The sequence below is a fragment of the Gorilla gorilla genome, chromosome 16, assembly GCF_029281585.2.
Source record: "Gorilla gorilla gorilla isolate KB3781 chromosome 16, NHGRI_mGorGor1-v2.1_pri, whole genome shotgun sequence".
NCBI lineage: Eukaryota > Metazoa > Chordata > Mammalia > Primates > Hominidae > Gorilla > Gorilla gorilla.
In genome coordinates, this window is record NC_073240.2 from 35,198,414 (window position 1) to 35,215,832 (window position 17,419).

Here is a 17,419-nt window from a genome sequence, read left to right on the forward strand (position 1 = left end):
TTTTCTTTCTTCTTTTTTTGAGACAGGGTCTCGTTCTGTAGCCTAAGCTACAGAGTGCAGTGGCATAACGATGGCTCATTGCAGCCTCAACCTCCTGGGCTTAGACAATCCTCCCAGCTTAGCCTCCCAAGTAGCTGGGACTACAGGTGTGCACCAGCATGTCCAGCTAATTTTTCTATTTTTTTTTTTTTTTTTTTTTTTTTTGTAGAGATGGGGTTTCACCACAGCATCCAGGCTGGTCTTGAACTCCTGGCCTCAAGCCATCTGCCTGACCCAACCTCCCCAAGTGCTGGGATTACAGGCATGAGCTACCATGCCCAGCCTAATTTTCTAATTGTCCATAATTGTGTCTCTAGGGGGCCTTGTTTTCTTCCTTGAAAAGAGGCTGAACAGAAAGGACTTCAGTGTCCTTACTCATCTTGTGTCAGAGAAACCCTCCTGTGTGGCTGGTCTGACCTGCAGGGAGGAGGCCGGTTCCTTACTGACACAGCTCCTTGCTTAAACTAGGGGCGATGGAATCAAGTCTCAGTAGGATTATTAAATATGGAATGGTAGCAAGCTATTTTTTAATCTTTAATGAGGACAGAGCAAGAGGGAATGGGCTGAAAAGAGGTTCACGAGGAAGTCTGTTAAAATGTACATATAGGAGACGACAGCAGGAGGGAGGATATGGAACCTCAGTATGATTTCTGTGCAGGAAAGAGCCCTGTCCAAAGAGGAAGATTCATCCAGCTATGGCCAAGAGGACGAACCTTGGAAACATTTGGGATTTTCCAACGGGTGTCCTACAACCATTCATCCCTTTCCTTCCCAAGTAATGGTAACATCAATATGACTGGACTTCATTTTTTTAATAGATATAGATATAGATTTATATTTATATATAAAATAGTTTTTTACAAAAAAATCAACCAAACAAAAAATTAAAATCAACTTAAAAAAAAAAAAACAACCAAACAACAATAACAAAATTCAAACAGGAGCAGAGATGGGGCTGAGGCATAGGGGAGGCCCCTAGCGCCGCCCTGAGGAGGAGGGGGTGAGAGGCTGAGGCACTCAGTCTCCCTTCTGCTTGGGTGCTTGCACAGTCCCATTGGCCAGAGCAGTGGGGTTGCCTGGGGATGAGGCATTTGGTGTCTGGGAGGTGCCTCGAGAGGTGTGTGGGGGGCGCAGGTAGGTGCTGAAGAGTTTCCCATAGAGTGGGTCATGGAGGGAGAAGTTCTGGAACTGACCTGGACAAATAAGAGATGGGGAAAAGTGAAAAGATCTAAGAACGAGAAGAGAATCTCCCTGCTTTTTTCTCAGAACTAAAACATCTTGTGCCTCTACTCTGTTTAACTTCTCAAATCCAGGTTTAGGTCCTCTCTTCCTTTCTGGCCTGTTCCTCCCAGCCTCACTTCTCATAGGTTCTGATCTCCAGCACTGGCCACTAACCCTTGTTCCCTCCCAGCCCAGTGCTTTCCTGGATGCTGATGGTGCCCCAAGTGCCCGCGTGGGGCTGAGAAGGTAGTGACTCACAGAGGGAGAGGCCTTGGCTGGATCCTGCCTGGCACAGCTCAGCATGCAAAGCTGTGGCAGCAGGGCGGGGTGAACCCAGCAGCAGGTGCAGGATGGTGCTGAAGCCGTCTTTGTACAGCAGGTGGTTGGGCCCCTCTGCTTGCTCTTCAGCAAAGAGCTTGGGAGAGAAAGGGATAACAGTCAAGTTCTCTCCTCATGCCATGGCCTCACCCTGCCCCACAGACTGGCCTGACAGGCTCCTCCTCTTCCAAAACGGTGGTGCACAAGCCTTCCCTGACCCTCCAGTGCCCTTTCTGCAGAACTGTAGACTTTATAGCTTTTTCCTTCTTCTTCCTTCTTCTTGTGCCCAGCTAGGTCTCAACATAGAGGCCGGGGGTCTGCAGTTTTAGGCACTGTGGCACTAGGTTGGATACCAAATGCCTAATATCTAGAAGCTACTGGAAACAGCATACCAAAATAGGCCTCCTGGAGTGGGGTGAGCATAGCCACTAAGCACCGCCCCCCACCGCCACCCCCCATTACCTCAAAGGCCAGACGAGTCAGCTCTTCCAGGCTCCTGCCCCCATCCAGAGCTGCTAGTGCAAGGGCCACATCTCGGAAGTCCACCAAACCCTTGGTATCCTGGTGTGAAAAAGAAACCAGGGCAATGCGGGGACCCTGCGCCTCCCTTCCTGCTCTTTGGATTTTGACTCCTCCCTCTTCTCAGCAAATAATGGGGGTGATCCCTGTGACTGCTCCCCTCAGAACTGTGAGCCCCAAACTCTTTAGGATCCCTGGAATTTCTCTCAGGTCATAGGCTTTCTCAAGCTATACCAGGTCGCCTGGTGACAAAGCCCTCCCATAAAGGGATCTCCTAGGAATGTAAGGGAATCCCTCAGGAATGCTGAAGCTACTATGAAGTCTCTGACATGCCAGCGGAGGGCAGTCCTGGTCCCCAGGCTAGACAAACTGGTTCTCTCTGACTCAGCCTATGTAGAAGAACTGGTCCAACAGATTGAAAGGGGGACACAGGCATAATTTCTTATGAAAAACACAAGGAGGATGCCTGCTGTACCAGCTCCATGGGAGACCATGGCATTTGAATTTTTGTTTCTGCTCTGCTACAGGCCAAGTGGGGGAAGCTCTTTTCAGGGACAGTCTGCCTCAATCTAAGGAATCTAGATACCTGGTCACTCTGTCCCTTCAGAGGATGTTGAGGGTCACATTCTCCATCTCAGATCAAAAAGCTCCTTGGGACCACTGTTGGTTGTTCATAAGCATTAAGAATCTTTTAGGACTTTTGTAAGTTGACCAGGGAACTTGGTTAAATCTTGAGAAATACATGGCTTGCTAAGAATCTTGAGAAAATTCCTCTAGAGAAGCTATAGGATATTTAAAATAATCTGCCCAAGTCCTACAGATATATCTGGGTCTCAAGCTCTCAACCATCTAACTGTCCGGTGTTGTTTCTTCTACATGTCATCTTCTCACATAACCTTCATGACTCTCCTTCAAAGACCCTCACCCAGCACCCAAAAAGGTCTTATGATTCCCCACCTTTGCCACTCTCTAAAGTGGTTTCAGAAATTTATAGTCCTCACTGATTATTTCTCCCTTGTTCCTCCTCATGATGATAACATTGCTCTTCAATGCACCGGATGCTTGATTAAAAAATGAATCTTCAGTGGATCTCAGGGGATGGCCGTCTAACAACAGCTGTGAGAACATCCACTGAGGACTCCAAACTGTGAGTGACTGATACGGCCACTAGGAACATGTCAGCCTGGAGGGAAGCCTGGGTTCTGCTCTGCTCTTTGTTCCAGCTCCTTTACCTGCTGGAAGTAGCCAAAGGCACCAGCCACCGTCTGAGGATCAGAGAGCTGTAGCTGCCTGGCAAACTCTTCCTGGCTGATCATTCGACTCCGGCCTGGCTCTGCCCCAGCGTCCACATAGCCAGGGGACAGCCTACAATGGAATTGTTGAAGGCAGAGAGCTGTCTCAGTTTCCTTCTGGACACACCATCAGCATGACTTCAGCCCCAGTACCAAGAGTTCTATCAGTACAGGTTTAGCTGCTGTTTTTCTAAGATGTACTGACTCACAGTCCCTTGAGAGCACTTCTTACTTTTTTCTTTTCTTTTCTTTTCTTTTTTTTTTTTTGACGGAGTCTTGCTCTGTCACCCAGGCTGGAGTGCAGTGGCACGATCTTGGCTCACTGCAACCTCCACCTCCCAAGTTCAAGCAATTCTCCTGCCTCAGCCTCCCAAGTAGCTGGGATTACAGGCATGCGCCACCAAACCCGGCAAATTTTGTATTTTTAGCAGAGATGGGGTTTTGCCATGTTGGTCAGGCTGGTCTTGAACTCCTGACCTCAGGTGATCCACCCGCCTTGGCCTCCCAAAGTGCTGGGATTACAGGTGTGAGCCACCGCGCCCGGCCCCTTCTTACTTTATTCACCTGCATTATTACATATCCTTCCATTTATTCCCCACTTCCTTTTATTTACTCCATTATATTTCTTCCCAGTTTTTTTCATTTTTAAGATTTTCCTTCTTCCTTCTCATTTCTCCCCTTCTTATTCTCTCTCTCTCTCTCTCTCTGTGACACTGCTCACACCCTCATTTTCAAGACCACTTACCCAGCCTTCCGAAGCACTTTTCCCAGTTCCCAGAGCTGTGGCTCCAACGCCACCTTCAGCCGGCCCACCACAATCACAGGTAAGCTCCCTACAAACTCACATTCGGTGGCTGGAATGCCCAGAGCCCTACAGGATGAAGAGGGATGGGATGGAAGGTAAGGAAGCAGAAGAAACTTCTGAGGGTTGGTTCCTGACCCTGGCCCGCTGACTGGAGTAGATCAGGCCCCTTTAAATCTCCCCATCTCTGTCTCAGCTGTTCAAGAGCCCTTCCCACTGCCTGCTCCTCGATCTTTGCCTGAAAACCTCGCCCCCTCCACGCCCCTGTGGTTCCTTTGCCCTGTGCAACTGCTCCAGGAAATAGTTTGTGGGGCACTCACTGTGCCATGACCCTCTGAACATTGTTGGCATAGAGGGTGGGGTCCCTGCTCTCCTCAGGGCTGGGGTGATACACAGGAAGGAACTGAAACACAGACACACACAATTCTTATCAGAACCTCAAAGTGAGGTATGACCACTCCCACCCTCTTTTCCCAAGGTTTCAGGAGTCTGAGATGTACTTCTCCCACCGCCCCCACGGGAGCCATACCTCCACATCCACAATGCTGCAGGGCTGAGAGGCTGTGAGCCAGAGGACTTTGAGTCTAAGAGAAGAGAGATTTCGATACTCACCAATCTCTAACTATGGGCTCCTTCCCCGGCTCCCACACCCCACTCCCCTTCCCCAACCCAGGTGGGGAGTGGGAAAAGTTCTGCCCATTGATATAGGGACAGACTCCTAGCCATACAGTCAGGTGGGTGAATATGCAGTTGGGAGACACAAGGAACGGCCGGAAACGCGGTAGGGAAAGAGAGCAGAGCTGCATGGATATGCCAGAGGAAGAACTGTAGGCAAGAGGAGGTTTGAGTAATGGAAGAAAAAGGCAAGAGGCATGCCTGATGGTGATGGTTCTCAGGAAGGGATAATTGAGGGAGAAAATCACAGAAACATGGGAAGATAAATGCATAGCAGCCATAATCACAGCAGGAACAGTTTAGGTGGGATAGCTAATCTAAGCACAGCCAGATTATATGGGGACATCAGGGGGAAAGTGGTGTCTCCTCTAGAGTTCTCTCAGTCCTCAGATGAAGAAGGGCCATTCACCTTGTCGGGAGATTGGAAGATGGGCCAGGAAATCTCTGATGCACCCTGCTCCCCACCCTCACCCCCAGGAATACCAGAACTCACACTCCAGGACCCCTCCATGCCCAGCTGGTGGTGTCCTATGGGAGAAACACAGGTGAGGGCAGAAGAGCATTACTTTTTCCCCCTGGAACTAGCCAATCACCTTTGAACAGAGGGCCTGATCCCACCTCTGGTCACACCCCCCAATGCACATCCCATTAAAGCACCAACAGTTTTCACTTATTTCCATTTGGGGTGGATTTGTGCTCCCCCTTTCCACTCTTTCTTGGACTAAGACTCACCAGACTGTTGGGGTAGCGGATGAGGACAGGCTGCACAGGTACCCCTGCGATGAAGGCTCCTAAATCCCATTTCCACCCCCACCCCCACGAGGCAGAGGTTAGTACACAGAAGTAGCTAGAGGGCATGAGGTATGGCAGTCTGGGACAGTTCTCAAATGAGATATGGTTTTGTTCCACTCATTGATAATTTTCTCTCTGACTCCTCGACATGTCAGCATTAGCTAGGAGGTTCCTGGTCTCCCTTCCTCTCCCATCCCTCCCCCTCTTCTACTTCTTGGGTTATTTCAGAGTCCCTCCCCAAATCTGGAACTTCTTTTTCCTACAGCCCACCACCCACTATCATTTTATTCACCTGGTTTGAACTTAAGCAAAGCCTTCTTGTTGGAACAGGTGCCCTCAGGAAAGAATAGCACCTGGGGTAAAAAAGAGCAGAATGAGGTGAAGAAGGCTGTGGAGAGAGGAAAGGGAAGCCTCTTCAGGAGCACATGGAAAGTGAGAAGATGGTCTTGAGACCCTTACCCACCTGCGGCCACTTGCCTCCTGAGGTGGCCCGCCTTCGGACCTCCTCCACCACTCTGCGTCGAGAAGCCGGGTCATGCCGGGATACCAGGATGGCTTGGTTGAATCGAAGAAGGGCTGGGGTTGGGAAGGATACAAAGAGGAATCACTTCATTCCTACCCAGGGGCAGTAACATCTGCAGCCTCCACTTCCTCAACAGCATGAGAAGTTTCTGTTATCTCTTTTTTTTTTTTTCTGTTGTTGTTGTTTGAGACAGAGTTTCGCTTTTGTTGCCCAGGCTGGAGTGCAATGGCTTGATCTCAGCTCACCGCAAACTCCATCTCCTGGGTTCAAGTGATTCTCCTGCCTCAGCCTCCCGAGTAGCTGGGATTACAAGCATGGGCCACCACGCCCGGCTAATTTGTTTTTTTTTTTTTTTTTTACGCCCGGCTAATTTTTTTGTATTTTTAGTAGAGACAGGGTTTCTCCATGTTGGTCAGGCTGGTCTCGAACTCCCGACCTCAGGTGATCCGCCCGCCTTGGCCTCCCAACGTGCTGGGATTATAGGCGTGAGCCACCGTGCCTGGCCTGTTATCTCTTTGCCCTGGGACAATCCCTTTATAGTAGTTGTCCTTTTAGAGAACTGACCAGAACTCCCTCCAACACCTTCTCTCTGTCCCAGCCCTCAGAATCTAAGACTGGTTGACTAATGGTGTTAATTTATATTTCACTTGCCAACAGTCCCTCCCCACTTTGAGGCCAGTTCTTCACTCCAGTGTCTCCATTCCTGACTTTTTTTGCTCAGAGTTGTCACCCTGCCCTTCACCCCCTTTGAACTCTCTCACCTCCAATGACAGGAACGGAAAGGTTCTCAGCTCGGGACACAACTTTGGGCAGGTCACAGGGAAGCAGAACAATGGGGTCAAAGAAAGTGGAGTGTGGGGCAGCAACAAGGACAGGGGCTTGAAGGCGAGAGGCTCGCTGGCCACGAACGCGAATCCGGAGGAAGCCCAGCAGGAAAAACAGCAGGCGGCTCAGGCCTAGCACCCCGTTGTGGCACACAGTCCTGCCAGGGCAAGGCTGGGTATCAGCGGAAGCAGTGGTTCTAACCCTCACCCGCCCCCAGGTTCAGACACCGGGAAAGTAGGGCACCCCTCTTTTACCCTTAAATAGGATGTGACCAAGGGGCCAAGGTCTCTGGCCACTTTGGGACCTATCAGGGCACATTACTTAGAGGTGAGGTCTGGGAACCACGTCTGAGCTTGGCTGACTCATCTCATCTACCCAAGCTAGACAGAATAGTTTCAGAATGCTCTCTTTTCTTCTTCTCAAAGAGGGAGCCGAATAGACAGCAGGGAAGAGAAGTAGGGTCTCTGGGGGCTGATCCCTCACTTACTTCCTCCATCCTGTAATTGGCTCCTGAAGCTGCTCCTCACTAAGACCGGCCACTTGAAGCCACGCAAAGGGCCAGAGGAGAAAGAGGACGATAAAGGCCAGAAGCACTCGGATGGGGGCCAGCAATGCCCCCAGGAGGCAGAACTGCAAAGGGTGGGAGAGAATGCCACTTTAGAGCTTGGATATGCTCCCTCCACAGCATCCCTCTCCCACAAAGCATAGACCCAGGAGCAGACAGCCATCATCCCTTGCATGTGACAGGTGGTGTGGGAACAGGAGAGGGGACTGGGACCCAAGGTGGGATGAAGATACCAATGAGGGCAAGAGGATAAAAGATTAATGGCATCAAGGGCCTTATTTTCCTGTCTTTCAGTTGGTCCCTACCCCATTTATAAAACCGAAAGTCATAAAAAGCATCTAGCACTTAGAGGATTTAATAAGAATGCATGCGAAAGTGCAGGGCGCTGTGCTTGATGTACAGTAGGTTAGAGATAGGTCCTCCTCCCCCACATCTTATTCCATAAATAGCTCCTATGCCCAACAGAAACCAGGTGCACAGATCTTTCCACTTTGGGCCTAGGAGGCAGAGGGTTGTAAACAGCCAGAGGTCCAGTTTTCAGACCCGAGGTCATTTTCTGACACTGCTGAACAGCAATCTTATAGTACTGGGGGATATGGGAGACAAGAGCTCGGCCCCACTCTGCAAAGGAGAGAGGCTGCCAGGAGCCAGGATGACTCCATAGGCTGCCTTGGGGAAGAAGCAGGTAAGCAAACCTAGCCCCTGGAGCCTGCCTCCGGGGAGGTGATGACAGTAGAAACCTTGGACACTCCCTCCCCACACCACCTCCCAGCTCCCCTAGGCTGGCGCGGCCCTCCACTTCCTGTAGCCAACCTCCCTCTCAGCCTCCCTGCCCCCACCGGGAGGTGCTGCAGTGCGGGGTGGAGGGGGGTTGGAGGGAGTGGGAAGAGGGAGTGTAGGAAGGGCACAGGGTCGCAGGCTCCCGGCCCAGAAACGTCTTCCCTCTAAGTCATGCCTCGGAGGAATACTCGGCACGCCCCCGCCCCCACCCCCACCCCCGGCTTCCCGTAGACTCTAACTCCATCCTAGCCATCAGGCTCTGCAGAATGTAATCCGCATTCCCCAGCGTCCTTCATCTCTCCAACCCCAGGGTCCCCTGCAGCCCTCCATCCCCACCTACTCAGTTTTTCCAAATCTTCGAGCTTGTCTATCGCCCAAGCCCGCAGCGTCCTCTCCAGGACTCCTTGCCCAACCGCGGCCGCCCCCACGTGCGCACCCCCGGACTCCCGCTCCGCAAGCCTCTCAGCCATCTCCTTCTCATGGATCCCCAAGCCCACCTTTGCCAGGGCTCAAATGGCCCCATTTTCCTATCCTCACGGGTCCTTCCGACGCCCGCTCCCCACACATTACCTTAACCCTCTGGAGGCGAGAGAGATGTAACTCATGCACGAAAGGGTTGGGGGATGCTGGGGGTCCGGGGGTGGGATCGAGGGGGGCCCAGTCCCCCGGACTTCCCTGGCTCATGGCGGGAGAAGGTGGGAGGGAGGGCACCCCGGCCCCGGCCCCGGCCACCACTCTGCAGAGCAGCTGCTGCTGCAGCAGCGGCGGCGGCGGCGCTCTGGCCCGGGCCCCGCCCGGTGCAGGCGGCCGAGGGGCGGGGAGCAGGCGGTGCAGCCCAGCCCGCCCGCGTTGTCAGGGCGCCGGCCGAGGGGCGGGGCTTCCAGCGCCCTGGCGCCCCTGCTACTCCGCGCCCGCCGCGGCGCCCGCAGCCGCTCGGGCTTGTTCCGCGGCTGCCAGGGCTGGAGCGGGCTGCCCCTGGGCTTCTGCGCCTCCGTCGTTCCTCTCTGAAGACCTGGCCTCCGCCTCGGAGCGGGAGTGGGTCTGGGAGCTGAGCGCAGAGCTCAGAGCGCCCTCGGTCCCCGCCCGGGCGTCGAGGTCACCCAGCAAGCGCAGATCGGGGTGAGGCTCTTGGGTTGGTAGGCAGGGAGGGACAGGTGGGCCGGATGCAGAGGCCGGCAGCTCGCGGGAGAGGCGGCGCCCCGCTCTTCCTATGGGCTCCTTGGCCCGGTCCGCGCCTCCTCGCAGGCGGACCACCTTTCCTTCCCGGTCCGTGGGGCGCCATCGCGCGGGAACTTGAGGCACTTGCGTCCTCTGGCGGCTGCATGGCGCCCCGCAACTCTCCACCTCCGCGTCCTGCCTGTGCTAGGCAGGGCCGCCTTTACTGGTGTGAGGGTTGCTTGAACCCTTGAGGCGCCAGGAATCCCTAGTACACTGACGGATTTGCTTCCCATGAGCCCGACAAGGTCTGGCAGGGGAGAGGCAGTGGTTCCTGATCTCTGTCACTCTCTGGGTGAACGCAGAGGACACAGTAGTAATTCCCCTCACCCACAAGCTCCAAGCTACCCTAGAAAACAAATTGTTTAGCCTCAGGCCATCGTTTGAGATCAGGGACCAGGGAATTAAGTGGACTCTGAGATCCTTTGCCATGACAAAAGGGGTAAGAGTCTCATTGCTTGAGGAAAGAATACGCCATAAGTTCACTTTATGTCTTCTGCCCATTGCATGGCAGTTAGGGGAGCTGAAGGAAGAAAGTGAAAGAAAAAGAGACCTCTCATAACCAAGAGTGTTTGCCGCCACTGGCTTCTCCTTTAAACCAAACTCCACATTAATCTGCTCCAGGAAATTTTCTGAGCCCAGGCTGAGAGGGTTGAAGGCTCATGCATCCTACTGAGACCAAGGAGCTGCACTGGGATATTTTTGTATATAACACAGAGGTCCCAACACAAATACATCATTTCCACATTTTATTTTTGTATAGATAGGGTCTCGCTATATTGCCCAGGCTGGTCCCGAACTCCTAGCCTCAAGTGATCCTTCCACCTCGGCCTTCCAAACTGTTGGGACTACAGGTAGTGAGCCACCATGTACAACCCAAACCTTTTTTTTTAAGCAGATGATTTCAGCTTTCTCACCAGAACCGAGAAAGTACAACTGCATGTATTAGTCTCCCTTGCCTTGCCTTTGGGGAGGAGGGGTGTGTGTGTGTGTGTGTGTGTGTGTGTGTGTTTGTCTTTTGTTGTTGTTGTTTTGGGACGGAGTCGCGCTCTTGCTCTGTTGCCCAGGCTGGAGTGCAATGGCGTGATCTCAGCTCGCTGCAACCTCCGTCTCCCGGCTCCAAGCAATTCTCCTGCCTCAGCCTCCTGAGTAGCTGGGATTATAGGCGGGCACCACCACACCCGGCTAATTTTTGTATTTTTAGTAGAGACGGGGTTTCATCATATTGGTTAGGCTGGTCTCGAACTCCTGACCTCATGATCCACTTGCCTCAGCCTCCCAAAGTGCTGGGATTACAGGCGTGAGCCACTGCACCTGGCGGTTTTTTTTTTTTTTTTTTTTTTTTTGAGATGGAGTTTCACTTTTGTTGCCCAGGCTGGAGTGCAATGGCACAATCTCGGTTCACTGTATCCTCCGCCTCCCGGGTCAAGCGATTCTCCTGCCTCAGCCACCTGAGCAGCTGGGATTACAGATGCCTGCCACCATGCCCGGCTAAATTTTTTTTTTTTTTTTTTTTTTTTTGTATTTTTAGTAGAGATGGGGTTTCACCATGTTGGCCAGGCTGGTTTCGAACTCATGACCTCAGGTGATCCACTTGCCTCTGCCAAAGTGCTGGGATTACAGGCGTGAGCCACCACGCCCAGCCTAGAAGGAGGTTTAAGGACTAAGATAATGTTCATAAGGTGGGAGACAGGGAAAGATGAGAGTGTAGGGAAGTTTAAATTTTTCCCTTGAATGTTTGATAATTTGAGTCTATAAAACAGACTGATTACATAGATTAAAGGGAAAAGAGGCCTATGCTTTTTTTTTTTTTTTTTTTTTTTTTTTTTTTTTTTTGAGACGGAGTCTCGCTCTGTTGCTCAGGCTGGAGTGCAGTGGCACGATCTCAGCTCACTGCAACCTCCACTTCCCGGGTCACGCGATTCTCCTGCCTCAGCCTCCTGAGTAGCTGGGACTGCAGGTGTACGTCGCCATGCCTGGCTAATTTTTTTTTTTTTTGGTATTTCTAGTAGAGACGGAGTTTCGCCATGTTAGGCAGGCTGGTCTTGCACTCCTGACCTCAGGTGATCCGCCCGCCTTGGCCTCCCAAAGTGCTGGGATTACAGGTGTGAGCCACTGGGTCCGGTCTCCTACAAATTTTATTTGATCCACGCATGTGTGTGGGAGTCATACAAAATATAAAAACTCAAAGAAATGCCCAAATGGTTTCTTTTATACCACCTTGAGGTTACAGAAAGAATGAGAGCTTGCATCTGGGCAAAACAGGTTATGGTGGCAAGACAGGTTATGGGAGGGGGAGAAGAACAGGCCTGGCCAGCAAAGACAGTCTTGGTGAACAAATGAAATCTCACAGAGAGTAGCCTTTAGAAGGAATAGATGGTAAAGGTTTCTGTTAGACCTTTTAAGATGTCAGACTCTCAGTTAATCTTTCCTAAATCTGGACAAGGGAGAGCACCAGAGAAAGCCTTTCTGCATCGATGCAGATTCTCTGCAGATGCAGATCTCCCCCACAAAAGACAGCTTTGCAGGCTTTCTGAACAGTCATCTCAAAATACATCAAATTCGGAATGAAAATTTTTGGTGCTCTTCAAGAGCAATAAATACTATGAAAACCCAACTACAGGGGTAGTGTTTTGATAATCAAATATTTGCCGGTGTCAGTCATCCAGGATGAGCTAAAAAGTTCATTTCTATGAATGAGTCATGAAAGCATCCACATTTCCCCTTTCTCTAGCCCCTCACCAAACTATTATGATGGCCTTTCTGCAGACAATCTGAGAAGGGGCAACCCAGTTGTAAAGAATAACGTTGAGAAATTGATCATCTCTGGTAGCATCTGTCACTCCCTTGAAAATATCCACCAGGCTACACAGGTTTCTCCTCCACCTGACCCCTGTATCTGTATCAGTCACCATTACCTGGGAGTACTGGAGACAATGATATATCAATGGAATTCTGGATTATTGGACACCATTAATCTTCTGTTGGAAGGGGGAACCAGACAGAAGCCAGAAGTTACTCCTGTCTAGACTCCCTCCCAACCTCCCATGTTTTATAGCCTCAAAGAAGGCAGTCAGCATTCTCAGCATTCTTTTCTTCTTTTTCTTCTTCTTCTCTTCCTCTTTCACCTCCTCCTCCCCTTCTTCCTCCTCCTTTCCCTTCTCCTCCTCCCCTTCCCCCTCCCTCTTCTTCCTTCTTCCTTTTCTTCTCCTCCTCCTCTTCATCCCCTCCCTCCTCCTTTCCCCCCTCCTCCTTTTCCTCTTCTCCTCATCCTCCCTCTCCTCCCCTCCTCTCCTTCCTCACTTCCCTTCTCCTCCTCCCCCTCCCCCTCCCTCTTCTTCCTTCTTCCGTCTTTTCTTCTTCTCCTCCTCCTCTCCGTCCCCTCTCTCCTTTCTCTCCTTCTCCTTTTCCTCCTCTTCTCCTCCTCATCCTCCCTCTCCTCCCGTCCTCCTCTTCCTCTTCTCCCCTTCCCTTCCTCCCCCTTCTCTTCCCCCACTTCCTACCTCTCCTACTCCTCTTCCCCCATCTCCTCCTCTTCCTTCTCCTTCTCCCCCACTCCTCCCCCTCCCACCTCCTTCTCCTCCCCCCACCTCCTTCTCCTCCTCCTTCTTTTAAATAGAGGCAGGGTCTTGCTTTGTTCGTCTTAAACTCCTGGGCTCAAGCAATTATTCTGCCTCAGCCTCCCAAAGTGCTGGGATTACAGGTGTGAGCCACTACTGGTGGCCCGTCCTTTTTAAATTTTTAATTTTATTAATCTTATTTTCATTTCTTTTTAATAGAGATAGGGTCTCACTATGTTGACCAGACTGGTCTGGAACTCCTGGTCTCAAGCAATCCTCCTGCCTCAGCCTCCCAAAGTGCTAGGATTACAGGTGTGAGCCACCACACTAGGACAAGATTTATTTCTGTTATGAACTGAATGTTTGTGTCTCTCTTCCCCCAGTTCATATGTTGAAGCCCTAGACCCCAATGTGATGGCTATTTGAAGGTGGAGTCTTTGGGAGATAATTGGGTCTAGATTAGATCATGAGGGTAGGACCCTTATGATGGGATTAGTGCCCTTAAAAGAAGAGAGAGAGGGAGAGGGAGAGAGGGAGAGAGGGAGAGAGGGAGGGAGAGAGAGAGAGAGAGAGAGAGAAAGAAAGAGAGAGATCTTTCTTTCCATGAGTACATATGGAGGAAACGACATGTGAGCACACAGTGAGAAGACAGCTGTCTGCATATCAGAAAGTTGGCTCTCACCAGACAACGAATCTGCAGGCGTCTTGATCTTGGACTTCCCAGCCCCTAGAACTGTGATAAATAAATTTCTGTTGTTTAAGCCACCCAGCTGATGGCATCTTATTACAGCAGCCTGAGAAGATTAAGACAATTTCTTAAAGGTTCTTAGAGACGATTCCATAGCTTTCTTTTATCTCTTATTTAAAGGAGGGCAGGTTTCTGTACATCTTGTGTTTTCCAAGATAGTTCCAATAATTTTATAATTTCATTTTTTTCAATTAAGGCAACTCATACATGCATAGTTACACATAATTTTACTTTTATGACTTTAATATTGTATTTTTTTTAATGTGCACTTTTATTGAACTGGTCTCAAGTCAGTGTACAGGTAACCCCTTGCTACTTTCACACCTCCATCCAATCCCAGGGAGACCAAAAGCCTTCATACACCTCAAGTTTAGGGACAAAAAGTGTGGCCACAATGGCTCATTCAAAATAAAACAAAATAGGCCAGACGCAGTGGCTCATGCCTGTAATCCCAGCACTTTGGGAGGCCAAGGCAGGCTGATCACTTCAGCTCAGGAATTTGAGACCAGCATAGGCAATATGGTGAAAACCCGTCTTTACCAAAAATACAAAAAATTAGCCAAGCAGGGTGGTGCGCTTCTGTGGTCTCAGCTACTCGGGAGGCTAAGGTGGGAGGATTACTTGAGCTGGGGAGCTGGAGGTTGCAGTGAGCTGAGATCGCCTCACTGCATTCCAGCCTGGGTGACAGAGTGAGACCCTGTCTCAAAAAAGAATAAAAACAAAACAAAAACAAAATACAAAGTTATTAAGGCTAAGATTTAAAACATTTTGCATTACGTAATTTGCATGAAAGCAATGCTATCATCTCCCCTCTGTGGACTTAGGAGAGGACTGGGCCATTTTCCTTAGATAGAAGTGGAGTGGCTTTTGGGAGGGCAAAGGAACTTCCTGTAACAATACATTTCATGATATTTGCAGTGACTATTAAAAAAAAAGAACAGGCCTGGTGTCGTGGCTCATGCCTGTAATCCTAGCATTTTGTAAGGCTGAGGCAGACACATCACCTGAGCCCAGGAGTTTCAGACCAGCCTGGGCAACATAGTGAGACCCCTTTTCTACAAAAGATAGAAAAATTAGCAAGGCACGGTGGTATGCACTGTAGTCCCAGTTATTTGGGAAGCTGAGGTGGGAGGATCACCTGAGCCCTGGAGGTTGAGGTTGCAGCGAGCTGTGATTGGGCCACTGCACTACGGCCTTGGTGACAGAGTGAGACCCTCAGAGTGAGGCCCTCTCTCAAAATAAATAAATAAAATAAAAATTAAAAATAACTATGTACAATCCAAGTTCTCGGCCACATTGTAGAACTTTGGGGGATGCTCACTCCAACAGACTGTTGTCACTTTCACTGTTCCAGTTTGTAAATCCTGAATCATCAAGCCAAAAAAAAAAAAAAAAAAAAAAAACCAAAAAAAAAGAAACCCAAAACCAAAACAGAACCCAAAACCAATCAAACAAACAAACACTCCCCAAAAACCAAATAAAGCCATGCCAATGTCATCTTGTTTTCTATGCAAGTTAGGTTTTTGTTAAGAAAGGGTATAACACAACTAAGTAACAGTCTGCTTAGAAGCATTTGCAGTAGAAGATGGGGGCGAGAGAAGTGGGACTCGTATTCCTGCCTGCCGATCCACATCTGCTGGAAGGTGGACAGCGAGGCCAGGATGGAGCCAATGATACACATGGAGTATTTGCACTCAGCAGGAGCAATAATCTTGATCTTCATCATGCTGGGAGCCAGGGCAGTGATCTCCTTTTGCATCCTGTTCGGCGATGCCAGGGTACGTGGTGGTGCTGCTGCACAGCACTGCATTGGCATACAGGCCTTTATGGATGTCCACGTCACACTTCATGATGGGGTTGAAGGTAGTTTCATGGATGTCACGGGTTCCATGTCCAGGAAGGAAGGCTGGAGGAGAGGCCAGGGCAGTGGAACTACTTGTTGCAGATGGTGATGACCTGGCTCTGGAGCAGCTTGTAGCTCTTCTCCAGGGAGAAGCTGGAGGACATGGTGGCCATCTCCTACTTGAAGTCCAGGGCAGTGTAGCACAGCTTCTTCTTGATGTCACACATGATTTCCTGCTGGGCCGTGGTGGTGAAGCTGTAGCCACGCTTGGTGAGGATCTTCGTGAAGTAGTCAGTCAGGTCCCAGCCAGCCAGGTCCAGACATAGGATGGCACTGGGGAGGGTGTACCCCTTGTAGTTTGGTAGAGTGGGTGACCCCATCACTGGAATCCATCACAATGCCAGTGGTACAACCAGAGGCATGCAGCAATAGCACAGCATGGATGGCACATATATGGCAGGGGTGTTGAAGGTCTCAAACACGATCTGGGTCATCTTCTCGCGGTTGGCCTTGGGGTTCAGAAGAGCCTCAGTCAGCAGCATGGGATGTTCCTCAGGAGCCGTGTGCAGCTTGTTGTAGAAGGTGTGGTTCCAGATCTCCATGTCGTCCTAGTTGGTGATGATGCTGTGCTGGATGTGGTATTTCAGGATCAGGATGCCTTTCTTGCTCTGGGCCTTGTCACCCACATAGGAGTCCTTCTGAGCCATGCCTGCTGTCATATACTGGTTCCGTGGGCACCCCATGATGGAAGGCAAGATACCCTGGGGGGCATTGTCACTGCAAGTGTGAAGATATCATCATTCATGGGGAGCTGGCACCAGGTTTGGACTGGTGGAGGAGTGTCGAGCGTGAGGGTCTGTGCTTGGGGCAGATACAGTCTTGGTCTAATATTTTAACATAAATTAACCATATCAGAAAGAGTTATTAAACTTAGGACTCAAACGTATGGAGTAATAATTTAATACTATAATTAAATTAAACACAATCACATACAACTAACCCTCAACGATATACAGAGAAAGTTTTGATACTAATTTTCAATTCTTTATCTCTATGAAGCTGATGAAAAATTCTTAGGCAGTGTGCCTGGTGTGGGATTTTGTAAACCAAAAATAATATTCTAGGCTTCCCAATCAACTGAATAGACCCATCCTCTCAGCCAAGGGCATTCCAAAATTAACCTGAAAAACTAGTTCAGACCATGATGAGATGCAGGAGATGGGGCATGACTTATTTACACTCTCCTGTCTTTGGAATGCAGGCATGGGTGACCAGCATTAACATTAAAATAGAGATCTTAAGAATAAAACAGACTTCCTGTAGCAATAAGACACCAAATTCCAGCCTGACTAAAATAAATCAAATATATATATATACATATATGTAAAACACTTTGATTTCTTACATATATATTATTATTATATATATTTTGTTATTTTTTTGAGATGAAGTCTCACTCTGTTGCCAGTTTGGAGTGCAGTGGCGCGATCTCAGCTCACTGCAACCTCTGACTCCATGGTTCAAGCTATTTTCCTGCCTCAGCCGACCAAGTAGCTGGGATTACAAGCACACACCACCACGCCCAGCTAATTTTTGTATTTTTAGTAGAGATGGGGTTTCACCATGTTGGCCAGGATGGCCTTGATCTCCTGACCTCATGATCTGCCCACTTTGGCCTCCCAAAGTGCTGGGATTACAGGCA

General features: G+C 49.9%; 1 protein-coding gene and 1 pseudogene across 1 annotated transcript; both read right to left on the reverse strand.

The window, feature by feature from the left end:
- Nucleotides 1-832: 832 nt before the first annotated feature.
- LPCAT4 (lysophosphatidylcholine acyltransferase 4) lies at nucleotides 833-9,618 on the reverse strand. Its single transcript, XM_004055926.5, has 14 exons — nucleotides 8,922-9,618; nucleotides 7,494-7,636; nucleotides 6,943-7,163; nucleotides 6,122-6,234; nucleotides 5,951-6,011; nucleotides 5,599-5,657; nucleotides 5,360-5,394; nucleotides 4,721-4,775; nucleotides 4,512-4,594; nucleotides 4,135-4,260; nucleotides 3,330-3,462; nucleotides 2,041-2,139; nucleotides 1,519-1,675; nucleotides 833-1,232 (listed from the first exon to the last, which is right to left on the reverse strand). The coding sequence occupies exons 1-14, from the start codon at nucleotides 9,033-9,035 to the stop codon at nucleotides 1,057-1,059; spliced, it is 1,575 nt and encodes a 524-aa protein (XP_004055974.3). The 5' UTR covers nucleotides 9,036-9,618; the 3' UTR covers nucleotides 833-1,056.
- Nucleotides 9,619-15,263: 5,645 nt separating this feature from the next.
- On the reverse strand, nucleotides 15,264-16,672 carry LOC129527032 (actin, cytoplasmic 3-like; annotated as a pseudogene).
- Nucleotides 16,673-17,419: the final 747 nt, after the last annotated feature.